The 13,570-nt window shown below is 51.0% G+C and overlaps 1 protein-coding gene across 1 annotated transcript in view; it reads right to left on the bottom strand.

Moving 5' to 3' along the window:
- Positions 1-12,004, bottom strand: part of GPR50 (G protein-coupled receptor 50) — a 47,540-nt gene extending 35,536 nt beyond the window's left edge. The window contains exon 1 of the mRNA XM_050901738.1: positions 11,830-12,004. Within this exon, the coding sequence (XP_050757695.1) occupies positions 11,830-12,004 (175 nt within the window). The remainder of the gene's footprint in view (positions 1-11,829) is intronic.
- Between the last annotated feature and the right edge of the window lie 1,566 nt (positions 12,005-13,570).

Raw genomic sequence — 13,570 nt, 5'->3', positions numbered from 1 at the left:
ATCTAGACCAGGCCAGGAATGTTTTATTCACTGCAGCTGTCCTCCTGAAAGCAGAGGCCTCTGAAGTCCCCAGGGAGGTCTTGGGTCATCAAGAATTGGCTGGTCAGCATCTGTCAGGAGCAACATGAGTACATTGCCTAACAAGTCCTGTTCTCCTATGAGGATAAAGCTGGTGTATCTCTGAAGGACCAGAAGACCACTGCATATGCCTAGATGTTCAGTCCACTCCTAACCCGGGCAAGAAGTGCCCTGAAAGAGGTCACCTTGTAGCAGGCTGGGTTTGTCGAACCCTTAAAACACAGGGTGCTGTGCAAGGGCACAGCTGGCACATGCAGAAAGGCACTGCTCTGTGCCCTGAGCACCCAGATGCATCACACCAAGAAATGCAAGCAGACCCCCTGCGGGAGCTGCAAGCTTGCGTCTCATCTAGAACAGCACGGAGCCGTGACTCCTGCTGCTCCTCTTTGCTCTAACTGCTGGCCACAATAGCTGTCAGCAGGCAGGACTGCCTGTTTGAAGGCAGAGATCAGCTTGACAGCCTCCCACTAAACAAGTCCTTGCTTCTCCCATCGCATGTGCCTTTTTCTGCAAGTCCTCGCACCACGCTTCTGCCTTCCCTACGGAAACTCCCATGGACAAGCACGGGAGAGGCAGAGCTTGCAATCCATACTGCAATATCTGATCATTTCAGTGCCTATCAACTACACCTACTCTTAAAGTGTTTTGTCAGCAAGCTTTCAACCTAGTCCAATTAGTTTTGCCTAATCAGTTTTGATTAGTAGAAAGACTGCTTAGGACATAAGACCTAAGACATAAAGACAGAGCTTGCTGCTGACTTAACACTCACATCTTAGGTATGGTAGAAAAGGTTTCTTTCATTTCTAGTCTTCCCTTGGAAAAGCCAAGATATAACCTCTGACTTGACAACATCTACTTTCGCATAAAAGGGAACAGTATACTTTATTCTAGCTTAATTTCTTCCTGCAAAGCAGAGCACTGAAAAGTCCAGAGATGGTGCCAATATTTTTGAAAAGGCCAGAAAGAAAACAGGCAGAACTAGCGATGGAAAGCAGAGGACAGCTAACTTTTTTTAACGTATCTTCATCTTTGCTGCTGCTGTTTATTGAGATGCTGAGATCATACTGGCCATTTGTAAATAAGCTAATGGTGCAAACCTCAGAAGAGACAGATATATTTTCAGTCAGATATTAACAGATACTGTTAGTGTGAGCAAGATCTGCTCTCCACCAGGAGTCCGAAGAGTGGAGGTGCGAGGGGAGCATGAGAGAGGATGATGGAGAGTGTGAGAGAAAAGCAGGAGTATGAATTTTGCCAACTCCAAACTACTCCAAATGCTACTGAAAGCCTCTTCCAGGGATATTTTATGTTGCCACACCTTGCTTTTAGTCTCTGGACCAGGAACTGGAAAGGATATTTACTATGCTTGAGACAAAGTTAATGCACCTTATGCCAATGTTCTCATGGCACCATTGGTCAGATTATTCCTGAATTTCAGCTCTGACCTCCTCTCTGACCACACAGAAAAGCCGCAGGCTTGGTCTGGAGGTGCTGTAAGGCTGGGCTACTTCACTTGGCTGGGGAATCAATCGCAGGGGCTGGGGTTTGCTTTTATTTGGGCTGGCTCACGTCAGCTCTGCAGAGAAGACACCAGGCCAGTGTCGAGAGGCCTCCACCGCCTTCCCAGCTCCTCCACAACTGAGGCAACTTCCAAAAAGTTCTAGAGCATCTCAAAGTAAAGGATGAGGAGGGAGGACCTTGACGTGTAGAGACTGAAGAACAGTCTCTATAGGTGCAGAGACTGAAGAACAAATTAACCTGGAAAAGGTGTAGTCATAGAGGAAGGCTACCCAGCCGCTCAGCCCTGGCTCTGCTCCCCAAGGCGCCTCTCTAGCAATGTCAACACAGAGATATCACCCAGGAAACTTTGGTGAAAAGCTGCAGGTTATGAATGGTACAATGCACAGCCGTTGTCCTCAGACAGCACGGGGCCAAGGCTACCGCCACAGGCTATTGTTCTCCCCCTCTATTTAAAAGAGCGATGACTTGCATGAACGTTGGCTTTGGAGTACGTGCTTGCCAACCCCAGCAGATAAACAGACAACATTTCCATGGAATACCATAAGGTTCTGAAAGAAATACATTTAAGTTATTTTCACAATATTATTAAATTCCAGAGTGAATATTTTGAATATGGTATAATCCATTTTCCTAGGAATCAGCCAAGAACAACACTAGGTTTTGCTTGGAAACCGATAGCAGCACGGGGGAAGTGCCACCGCGCTGCTATCCCTGCCTCACTGTTCCCTCAGGGACACGAGCAGGAGCCCCACACACCTTCCCGACGTCCCCAACCCTTCCCTCCTCCGTCAGCGCGCCTCAAAACACAGCTCCCATCAGCTCTTCCCTCATCTGCCACACGGGCGAGCCCCAATCCCTCCTGCCGACGCTGGTGTGACTCTGCTCTCCGCCGAGCCAGGGACTCCCCATTGGCCCAAGGAACCCCAAAGCTGAGTGCTGATGAATACGTTGGGAGGGCAAATGCACAACACTAAAAAGGCCAGGCAGGAGTATTTCAGCAGCCTGCAGATGGGACTCAGGGCCAAAGAAAAAGTGAGAGGACAGTGAGATCTGGATGGCTCCTGCCATTGAAACTAGCCAGCAGACACAAGGAGGAGAATAAATAGGTGGACTGGGTAGGTACAGAAGAACCAGCCCTGAGCACAGATCATCTCCTCCCAGTCTCCAGCAGTTCCACCCTAAAAGCAGAGCCCAAACCCGTTCCCATGCACCAGGACCCCAGTCTTTTACTCCCTCTTATCTTCTCTACCTGCCGCCCACTCCACAAACCCTCCTATGCCGTGTTCGTATGGAAGTCCCAGGGCTGGCTTAAGCTGCTGTGGTCACCTAAATCAATAGGCTTTCCTCACCCCGCAGCACGTCGGAAAGCAAGTTAGTGACCCTGCACAAGTCATTGGAAAATCCTGGACCACCTGGAGAACATCTCCTTTTCCTAAATCCCTCCTTGTGAATCACCTCACAAGTGGGACAGAGCTAAAGCCACAAGAGAGCCCTGTGCCCCCCATTTTGGCTCGTGCGTGCAGCCCGTGCCTCGCAGGAGCCATGCTGTGGGCACGCCAGGGAGGCTGCTCCCTCCCGCCTGGCTGTCAGGCAGCATTTCCCTCTTGGCAGCACGGGCCAGGGCTCCAGTTCCGAAATGTGACTCTGCTGTGGATTTCACCCACCCCATTAAGATTCAGTTTGCTCTACTTTCTACTGCAATATCTGCAGAAATAAAACTCACAGCTGAGATCTGAAGGCCAGACACAGGGCCAGGAGTAAGATGAAATATGTTAGACTCCATTTAACTTATGGCTTGTAGAGCCCATGGGGAACTGCAGGCTGCATGCCTGCTCGGCATCCACGGGACCAGCTACGTTCCCTCCCAGAAGACACCAGTCTCTTGAGCCCACCCACCCTTATCGTCAAACACGAATGTCTGCAACAGGCAGAGCTGCCAGTTCTCCCCACCTTTCCCCTCGGGGTGGGGAAGAGGCACAGCTCAGTTAGTCTGAGCATCCTACCACCCACCCTTCTTTGCTTTGGCTGTGGTTGGCACACCCTGCCACCACTCCTCCTGCTGTGGCTGGATTCTCACCACTCCATCAGCATTCACACTTATCCCCCTCCTCCTTCACCTTCTGTGCATCCTCCTGCCCCAGGCCTCGCTGAACCCATCTCTACCTGGATCCTTTTATACTGGCCCAGGATCCACAGCTGTGACATAGTCATTCCCCAGCAGCTCTGGCATCCAGCTCAGTTGTGCCTGAAATTCACCCAGGACCAAGCCCAGGCCTACGAGTGTTGCATCTAAGTCAAAGGACAAGCAGGGATTCAGGGCGGGTTGGACTCTGGGCTGCTGGACCTCGGTCCCCTGCAGCCATCGCAGCGTTTGTCAACATCACATCTGAAGGTGACGCTGGGGATTGTTCAATAAAGGAAGATCTGAGGTCTCGCAACAGAAGACATCAAGTGGACTGTCTCAGAAGACAGGGACTCACTGGTCCTCACTCCAGCTTTTGGGAATGAGAACAGTTAAACGTGAGAAAGCTATGTCACGGCTTTCCTTTTACATCTTCCACAAAGAACAGTCCCATCAGACTGGGGCTGTTGGGGACAGGAGTGTCCTGGGCCTGTGGCACAGCCTTCTCCTTGCCAACCAGCCCAAAGGATAGTCCTGTCCTCCTCCGCCCCTGCTCTGCTGTGGGATGGACTTGGAAGGGATTAAACATCCTGCACAGAGAAAGAAAAGCAAACAAAATGCAATGAAAATGCAAAAAGGAAAAAAAAAAACCCAAACCAAATAAAGACCATCTCTGAATTAATTTCCATTTTATTTATAGGCCATCACGTGATAGTTGTCTTTTTAAGCCTTTTAATTAATCACTCTACAAGTCACACAGGGAACAGCTACTTTGAACACACATGCCCACCTTCCCTCTTCCCGAAACACGTTCCAGCTTGTGTTGAAGGACTGTCTGCAAGGTAATTAATTATTTGCTATTATCTAAGTCAGTACTTGGCTCTCCAAATCTTTCAGGAACATCAAGTCCTGGGGCAGTAATGCTCTTTGGGGCTGAAAGGAAAAAAAGAAAAGCCTTTGCTAGAGGCAAGGAAGGGCAAAGGGGTTGGAAGGATTCAGAGAGAGAGAAAGGGAGCTCAGCACCAGGCTGAACCTGGCTTGCTAACTCTTATTGCAAGGTCCATAGGGTAGCCCTCCTGGGGAGGCAGGGTGTTATTTTGCGTGATACAAGATGCAGATCTTCCTAATCAGAGGATTTTTGTTTCAACTAATTTGAGGGTAACTGTATAGAGACCTGCACCAACACGTAACAAAATCTTTGTTGAACAATTTGCAAAGACAAATATTCCTCAGTTCAGAAATGCCAGAATTACTGTTTCTAGTGGAAACCTGATTCATTTCTCTGAAATCATGTATTTATCAAAGAATCACTCGCTTGACCACATACCATTTGGCTATCAAACCAACAGTACACCTGAAGCGTATGCTGAGCACTGCAGACTTCCTGAATGACTAACAGTATTTTAACTCCATTCCCCAGCCACACATCCACAACTTACGGTGCTGTGTTCAAGTCCTGCTCCAAACAGGGGGTGTCCTGAAAACCAGCGTGTGGGAGTGGGGGAGTAGAGATTTCTGCTGGAAGTTCAGCAAAGTTTCACAAAGGGGCTCCTGAGATCCAGCACTCCTAAAAGTATTCCCATCTACATGAACTGTAAGGAAGAGGTTTTTTCCGGAAAAAAATAGCAAAAAAAAAAAAAAAAAAAAAAAAGCAAAACCAAAAATTGATGGCTTTGACCTCACACAGCTGATGGGATGGAATCCTCTCGGGATCCCCTATGGAACTGTACAAAGGACCAATTTAGAAATATTTCCGAAGCTACCGCACTCCAAAAAAACTTAGAAGCTGCTCATGCCCAAGTGAGCTGCTGCTTCCTCCAGAGCTCCCGGAGCACAGCATGGGAGCGGCACAGCACGGGGCTGCGAACACCGCTCCGAGCAGGACGGCAGCTCTGAGCCTCCTCCTGGGCACACTGGGCACCTCGCTGCTCCCGCAGCCCAGGAGGAGCCCAGCGCAGCCCTGCCGGGAGGAGAGGTGTGCAAGTGTCTGGGTGGGAATTCGACCTGAGCCCCCACCAAAGCTGGAGCACATGAAGGTGATGCTGGTGGAGACCTCTCCAAATCAGCTTGGCCATGGGGCTGTGCCCTGCAGCTGTGACACAGACCAAACAAAGCGCCATTCCTCTGTGTCTCACTATGCAAATCACCTCCCAGGAAAAAACAGGTTAAGACTGTTCTTCACTTTACACTGCTATTACACTTAAAGCTCATGCTTTACCTTAATCCGAATTAATTTTCTCACAGGTTTTATCCCGCTGTCGCTCCCACTTCTCCCACCTCCTGCAGCCGGTGGCCCCACTTCAGCACCCACCTGCAGAGCCACAGGGGCAGGGGGCTGCAGCAGAGGGACGCAGGGAGGGACCGGCACATGCCCACCACCATGCCTGCTCCACCACTCCCGGAGCCCACCGGGTGCACTCGGGTACATCCCCGCTGCTCGCACAACAGACCACTTCCAACAACTTCTCCGCTCCAACCATACAGCCCGTGCAATCACTGCGCCAGCCCCAACCAGGCTTCTCCGGAGCAGCCCTAACGCTGCAGTTAACATTCCCGTGGTTGACGACACAGGGAGCATCGCTAGCAGTCAGTTTGATATGGCAAATTCATCATCGTCCAGTTGAGTGAGTCAATAACGAAGCTGAAAGCAAACACTGTCACGGATTATTCCCCACCAGCAGAAGAGAAGCAACAGCGAGACCATTTGTCAGCAGCTCACCCATTTGAAGGCACAGGTACCCATCCCCGTTGAAGAGCAAGGGGTGCCAGGTGTCACCCTTCCACATTAGAGGACCCAGGGAGCGGGGAAGCGGGTGCAGCTCCAGGGTCCCCTGGAGCCCCAGCAACCTTCAAACTGTTCCATCGACAAACAGCACGTTTCCCTCAACGGAGCCCAGCGGAAAGCCAAGACACCTGCTGCAGAGTCCCTGACATGGCAGAGGGTCAGAGGCTGGGTACATCAGAAGCACTGGTGGGAGTTTGCTATAGACAAATGAGTCAGCGGAACAGATGAGCTGCTCCTGAAGCATCTACCCGCAATGTACAGACAGAAAAGACGTAATTTCAGGCTTGTGGCAGATGCTGGAGAGTTTGTGGCGCTAAAAAAAAAAAAAAAAAAACCACCCTAAAAAAATTTAAAAAAAACCCTCAACACACCTACATATAATAGATCGCTTTCTAGGACAAGGAAATCCTGCAGTTGCTGGAAGAAAACCAATATCACAGCTCTCAACTGCATTTGAGATAAGGAAACAGAACATGGCCTAACACAAGATCTGTAAAAGGTCAGTTTCCCAAAACTAGAAACAATCAGACACAAAAATAACTGAGAGAAAACACAATGCTGATTGGGAGACATTTAAAGATGCCTTAGTAGAGCCCTCCTTTACCGCCAAAAAGTAATACTATATTCAAAAAAAGTTTATTTGGTTTAAAAGAAAGGCTTTTTATTTATTTAATTATTATTAATAAAGGCTTTAAGACAAGAGCCAAATTAAAAAATAAATAAAATATGTAACAAATAGAAAATCCACTATAAAATTAGTAGCTGGAAATCAACACATTTTATAAAGAAAGCTAAAAGAGATCAAGTAAACCAATGGCAATAGGTATATCAGGGAAAAAAGCAACAATCTATCAATACAATAGGCTTGATGCTAAAAAAGTACAGTGAAATTATCCTGATACCAAAGGTGCAGAAAGTATAAGCATTACTTTTTATCTTTGCAGATAAGGATGACTTACATCTCAGCTATAACAAAATTCTCTGAGAAGCAAGTTGGGAAGATACCGAACACCATCTGCTAACCATTTTTCACATCTGTAACTAGAAAACCTGCACATCAGAGTGTATGACGGAGCTCACCAAATCCCTAACACTGACTTTTAAAAAAAAAACAAAACAAGACAAAACAAAACAGAAGAGAAACATATCCCAGGCCAGCCAGGAAGTTCCAGAGGTCTTGGAACAATAAATAAAAAACCCCACTCAAGCAAACAAAAACTTAGTGTTGTGCCAATATTTTCAGAGGGCAAACAGGCTGACCCGGGAAGTGCAGGCTGGTTACCCTGCCTGCGGTCCTCGGCAGAGGCAGGGAACGGCCAGTATTCAGAGGTGGAAACACAAGTAGTGCTAGTCAACACAGTTTTCTGGTCAGAGGGCTTGTCAAACTGATCTAGCATTTCTCCTAAGAGCACGCATTTGGCTGACAAAGGTAACCGTGTTGACATAATACATGCAGACTTGTGTGTGACGCTTGACTTCGGCCAGTGTGACAGTCTAAGAACAAAATCCCCAGCACTATGCAAACATCAGTGTATAGTGCATATCCAGAGGATTAAAAGCCGGTTGAGCCCGGTGACCTCATTAGAGTTATACCTGCACCGCCTGCCCCCACGGAGGTTTCGGCTCCCTGGAGAGACAACATTTCCACGAGGGAAAAGGGCCCACGAGGTGGCAGAAATCGCTCTCTGCACGTGAAGCTGCAGGCAGCACTGGTGGGAGACATGGGTTTTCAGGGAATGCACGTTTTGGCTGTGTGCCTAAATTTGCTGTGAGCTCAGGAGAGCTAGAGAAGGGTACTTCCAGAGCCTCTGCCCAAAGAGCAGGCTAACTCATTGAAAAATATTGGCTGTTTTCAGTACAGATTTTCACACTTGTAAAGCTAGCAGGACCCACAAATGAAAAGCAGTAGGCTCAGCCATGCCAGCAGCCTTTGTTGGTCATCATCCTGCACGTGCCACGTAACACACGGCACACTCATATTATTTCCTACGTGGGTCCTAATCTGTGCTCAGCGCTCTGAGCACCTTCCAGTAACAACACAGGACACACCAACAACACCCACCCGACATATGTTACACCTTCCCAGAGGGAAAGAGGAGTGGAGTGATTTCTCTTGGAAAGTTTCAGAGGTCAGGTCTTTTGCTTTTAAACTCCACCAGTGCAGGGATAGCAGGGTGGCCAGGTTTATGAAGGCTTTCAGCTGCCAAAAAAGTTCACCCCTTCTCACCTGCCTCCCATAAAGACATACAGACATCTCTCCTGCCAGAGGAGCAGAGTTATTCCCCACACCCTTCACCCTCAACCGTCTAAATGTCCTGCACTGTGGACATATGGACCAAAGCTGGAGCTTTGTATGAAGCTCTCAGACCACACGAGCAGCTCCGAGTGTCCGGATAGCTGGATGTTACTGTAGGAAAGCTTAACGCCAGCAGTTCTGCAGCATGACTGACTGAACAATCAATTGCGGATGTGAACTGTCCACCACGTAGGAAGCCTGGAGCTTTCAGTGAATCTGCATTTCCCCTGCCCACAGGCAACATGCACCTCCTTCTGCTCTTTCAGCTCCAGGCAACTGCTGATGTTCTCCAGGCAGCTGACCACACCAGTGAGGGTACCCCTTGTGAGACCCTGCTTGACAGCCACACTCTCTGCCCATTGTAGCCACAGGCTGCGCAGAGGTACCGAAGTGTGCCAAGTACTGCAGAGAGGTCCAGGGGGACAGACCAAAAACCCCATCCCCACAAGAGTGATCACCCACCACAGCTACTGAAGCAGTGCCAGTTTCACATCCCAGCCTGAATCCAGCTTATCCTGGCGATACAGTTTTAGCTCCAGCTGGACGACCTTGTAGTTGGGCTCTTGCTAGCTTCGCTGCGAGCTTGCTCCAGAAACGGAGGGCTTGGTGCTTCCAGGATTTGGCAAGAGCTGACACATCCGTAACAAGTATCCTTTTCATTTATTGGACTGGCTTAGGGTAGGTTTGAACGTGAGCAGAGAAACTCTTTGTCCAACAGACTTCAACCTGGCTGCTGCGCTCCAGCTGAGCCCCTCTCGTTCATGGTATTGCTCACAAGTCAGGAGGAGCATGAACTGAGCTGAGACCGCTGACTTCTCGTTCTGTGTCCAGGGACGCAGACAGCCTGCTTGCTTCCCAACATGGACAGATGCTGAATATTGTCTGAACATCCTAAACACGCATGATCTTTTCAGCAAAACAAGATGACAACAGTTAGATGCCGGTTAGACTTTTTACCTCACTGAACTTCAGACCATCACCATCAGCCTGACCACCTCACTTTCCTGCTGCTGAACTCCTCTAGTGACTTGGCAAAGGCATTCCCAGTTCAGGCTGTTGACTGAACGAGGAACGATGCTCAGGTCAACAAAGCAGGAGGGGTGGTCTCTCGATACCTACCACCACTTCGCAGCGTGTAACACTGAATTCCCCACTAGTCATGCTCAAGTTCTGTGTGCAATGAGAGCCACCTCCCCTCAAATCAGGGAGGTTAACAAAGATTTCACTTGTGTTGGTTTTACTCGTACATCCCGATAGCTTGTATGTAGAGCAGACAACAGGCTACTGACAAGGATTAAGATTTGGAAAATATCTCCACGGTCACTTCGAGGGAAAGCTGTTCTTTTTCACTTTCGCAGGAACTTTAACTCAACTCACAGCGGAGGCAGTCTTAAGACATGAAATGCATTCAAGTGATTAACAATTTGAAAGGTGATAAAAGCAGCTAAATAGTTTCAAATCTGCTTGCTACCCAACCAGCCAGATAACATAAACTACTAGTTATCTTGGGGAGAAGGGAAGGATGTCTCTATTTTCCTTTCCCGGAACCACTGATCACAAGCTCACAGCACTCACATTTTAAAGCAAAGCTGAAGAGAATGGAAAATACCTTTCCCAACTATATTAAAGTTCTAATAAACCCAGTACCGCTTGTTCGTGTATTGTGGATACTATGGGCCACGTGTCATGTACCAGTCAGAGAGCAACTCACTGGTCGAGGTCACTGCATCCAGCGCCTGCCCAAACCCATAGCCATTTGTGTGCTATCATTAATAAATCAATCAAATGTTAAAGGCACTAGGGGGAAATTGTCCCATCAGTCTCACCCATCAGCTACTTTTGCTGAACTCTGCTGAGTTACTCCATATTTGCAGAAGACTGAGAGAGACAGAGAGAGATCAGCATCTCCAAAATGCTTGCAACTTTGTCTTACATACTATAAACACTGGAGATATTTCATTAAAACTATTTTACAGGCTGTAAAACTAAAGGTCATTTTATGTCTTTCACTGTAAAAGTGGATGGTGGTGTAGTCCTTAGCAAAACCTACTCTACGGTATGTTTTAAGCAGCACTACACAGACTACTTGAAACTCCTTACAGAGCAATTTATATCCAGTGCTATTTCTTTGCTAAAATTTATAACCAGTGCTATTTCTTTGCTAAAATAACAAGACTTCGAAGGCAAAAAAAATTACACCCTCAAAAAATACAGCCTTCTTAAAAATGGTTAATATCAACATCGACTTAACAATTTTCCTAGATTAATTCATTAGGGAGGTCAATACGTAAGGCTCCAAAGCAGACTTTCAAATTACCCACGGAAAAAACATGGAAGATCTTCACTCTGCTTTCAGTTGGTCATCTAAAGCACAGCAGCTTTAAGATGAAAATGCCAAAACATATGCAAGACTAGGACATAAAAGCAAGTGTTCAGCATTGTAATAGGCTCGTCTTAAAAATACGAGCAGTCTTCCTCCGCACCTGACTCTGGCACTCGGAGTTTTCCTTATTAGCGCCTGCTTTCCTCGCTCTTTCCCAGCGCGCTTGTCGCCGAAGGAACGCGGGTTTTACCTGAGTCGCGACGTGAGTTCAGGCTCCTCGATTTGCAGCTGCCTCGGGAGACAGAAGTTCCGAGAAGTTGGAGGACAGAAGCAGCGGTACGGGACAGACAGACAGCGAGCCGGGAACCCCAGCGGTAACTCGGGTCACCGGAGAGAAGAGACGAGCAACTCACCACCCCTTCCCTCGGGGCAGCGGGGCTCCCGGGGCTCCCGAGGCGGGGATGCCCTTTACCGCTCCGGTGCTAAGGAGGGGGGGGCCTGCGGTCCTATCCGCGGCTGTCGCCCGCCGACCCCCGCAGGCTCCTACCCCGCCACGAACGGGGAGCGCTGCCGTGCGGGGCCGGGGGCGGCGGAGCCCCGGGCGCGGTGCGGTGCGCGGTGCCGCTCCGCTCCGCCCGCCGCCGGCAAGTTGGCAGCGCGGCCGCGCCGCCCCCCCCCCCCCTCCGCGCCCGCCCCGCGCTCACCGGCGTTGCGGAGCTTCTTGTTCCTCAGCACCGAGAGGATGACCAGCGCGTTGCCCAGCACGTCCACCACGATGGTGAAGATGAGCACTGCCGCCAGGGCGGTGGCGGCCCGCGCCGACGGACCCCCCTCCAGTCGGCAGCCCGGGCAGCTCCCGTTGCTCCCCGGCCGCTCCATGCGAGCCGCTGCCGCCGGGGCCCCTCCTCCTCCTCCTCCCGTCCCGACGGCAGCCCCCCGGGCCGCCGCCGCCGCGCCGCGGGGAGGAGCAGGCCTCGGTACCCGTCCCGGGGGGCGCACGCCGCCCCCTCCCCCGGCGGTGCCGCCGCCCTGCCCGGGCGGGCGGGGCGGGGGGGGGGGGGGCTGCCCGGTGCGCGCTGCCCGGTGCGCGGCGCGGGGCACCCGCCGCACTCTCCGGTCCGATGGCGCCACCGCGCGGCGGCGGCGGGGAGCACCGGGCCGGGCCGGGCCGCGGTGCGGGCATCCCCGGGGCGCAGGTGTGAGCCGTGCACCGGTGTGCGGAGGTGTGCAAGGGGCTCAGCCCCGTGACAAGCAGCTCAGCGCGCCGGCGGCAGCCTTGCATCACCCGCGCACCCCTGCCCGCTCCGCAGGGCTTTGAACTCGCTCCTCTCCCGCGCAGCTGGCTGCAGCCGGCAGCGCTGCGCTGAGGGGGAAACCGAGTCAAGGTGAAGGATTTTTCTTTTGTCCAAGGAAGAGGTCCTGGGCAGCGGCTCCACCTCGTGTAACCTCCGCCGGTGGTGAGCGCCTTCGCTGCCCCACGGCCGTCCCATATGAGCAGAGGGCCGAGCGGCACCCGCAGCCCCTGCAGCCTGCGCAGCTGCCAGGGAGATCACACAGCCTCTGCCCTCAGACAGGGGTACCAAGAAGGGAGAAATTACGAGGTGAAGTTTTATGTATTTTCGGTGTCGCAGAAGGGTTTTCTTTGCCTTTGTTTCCCACTGCAAACACTGCCCCGTGGCTCTGCAGCCAGCGTGCCACCAGCCCCCTCGCTGCTGCTCCCAGCCAGCCACCCTTGAGCCAAACCCATCCTCACAAGAACTTTTTCAACCAATTATGTCAGAGCAAACCCATTCGCTTTCATTTTAATGCTTTTTACTGATTTTAGTGTGTGCAATGCAGAAGCCCCAGCAATAATTTCAACTTCAGCAGCCCACTTGCGTGCTTCTCGGCCTCAGGAAAGCAGCACGCCGCAGGGATTTCCACCTCCCTCAGCCCAGCCTCACGGCTGAGGCTTCCAGGCACATTTTTGTGCTTTACTCCACACCAGCGTGAGCAAGAAGAGACCAAGCCCCTGTGGTCAGATTGCTGCTGCAATACAGAAACCACATGAATTCTCAGATTTATTTAGAAAATAAACCCAGAAAATAGGTTTAAGGGGGCAGAGGCGCACCGAGGCTGCCCGCCTCCCTGCCGCACCTCCGCTGGCTTCGGCCCAAAGCCACTTCTCTGCGTGCAGGTCAAAGTGCCCGAGCTAAGGTAAAGGCTGTGTCACAACCCAGCCTGGGGGTTTTACAACTGCCCGGTTGAGCGAGTCAATAACGAAGCTAAAAGCAAATGCTTTGACGGCTTGTTCCCCGCCAGCAGTGTACAAGCAGTAGCGAGGCACAGCCGAAACAAGCAGCAAAGAGGGTCTGCCCCAGCCCGGTGGCAAGGGGTGAAAGCCAGCCCCGCATCTGCGCTCAGGCCTTGGCTGAGCCAAGCTGCTTTAAGCAGCTTTTTACCCTT

The sequence above is a fragment of the Gymnogyps californianus genome, chromosome 9 (genome assembly GCF_018139145.2).
Source record: "Gymnogyps californianus isolate 813 chromosome 9, ASM1813914v2, whole genome shotgun sequence".
In the NCBI taxonomy this organism is placed as follows: domain Eukaryota; kingdom Metazoa; phylum Chordata; class Aves; order Accipitriformes; family Cathartidae; genus Gymnogyps; species Gymnogyps californianus.
This window is presented reverse-complemented; position numbering and strand designations above follow the sequence as displayed.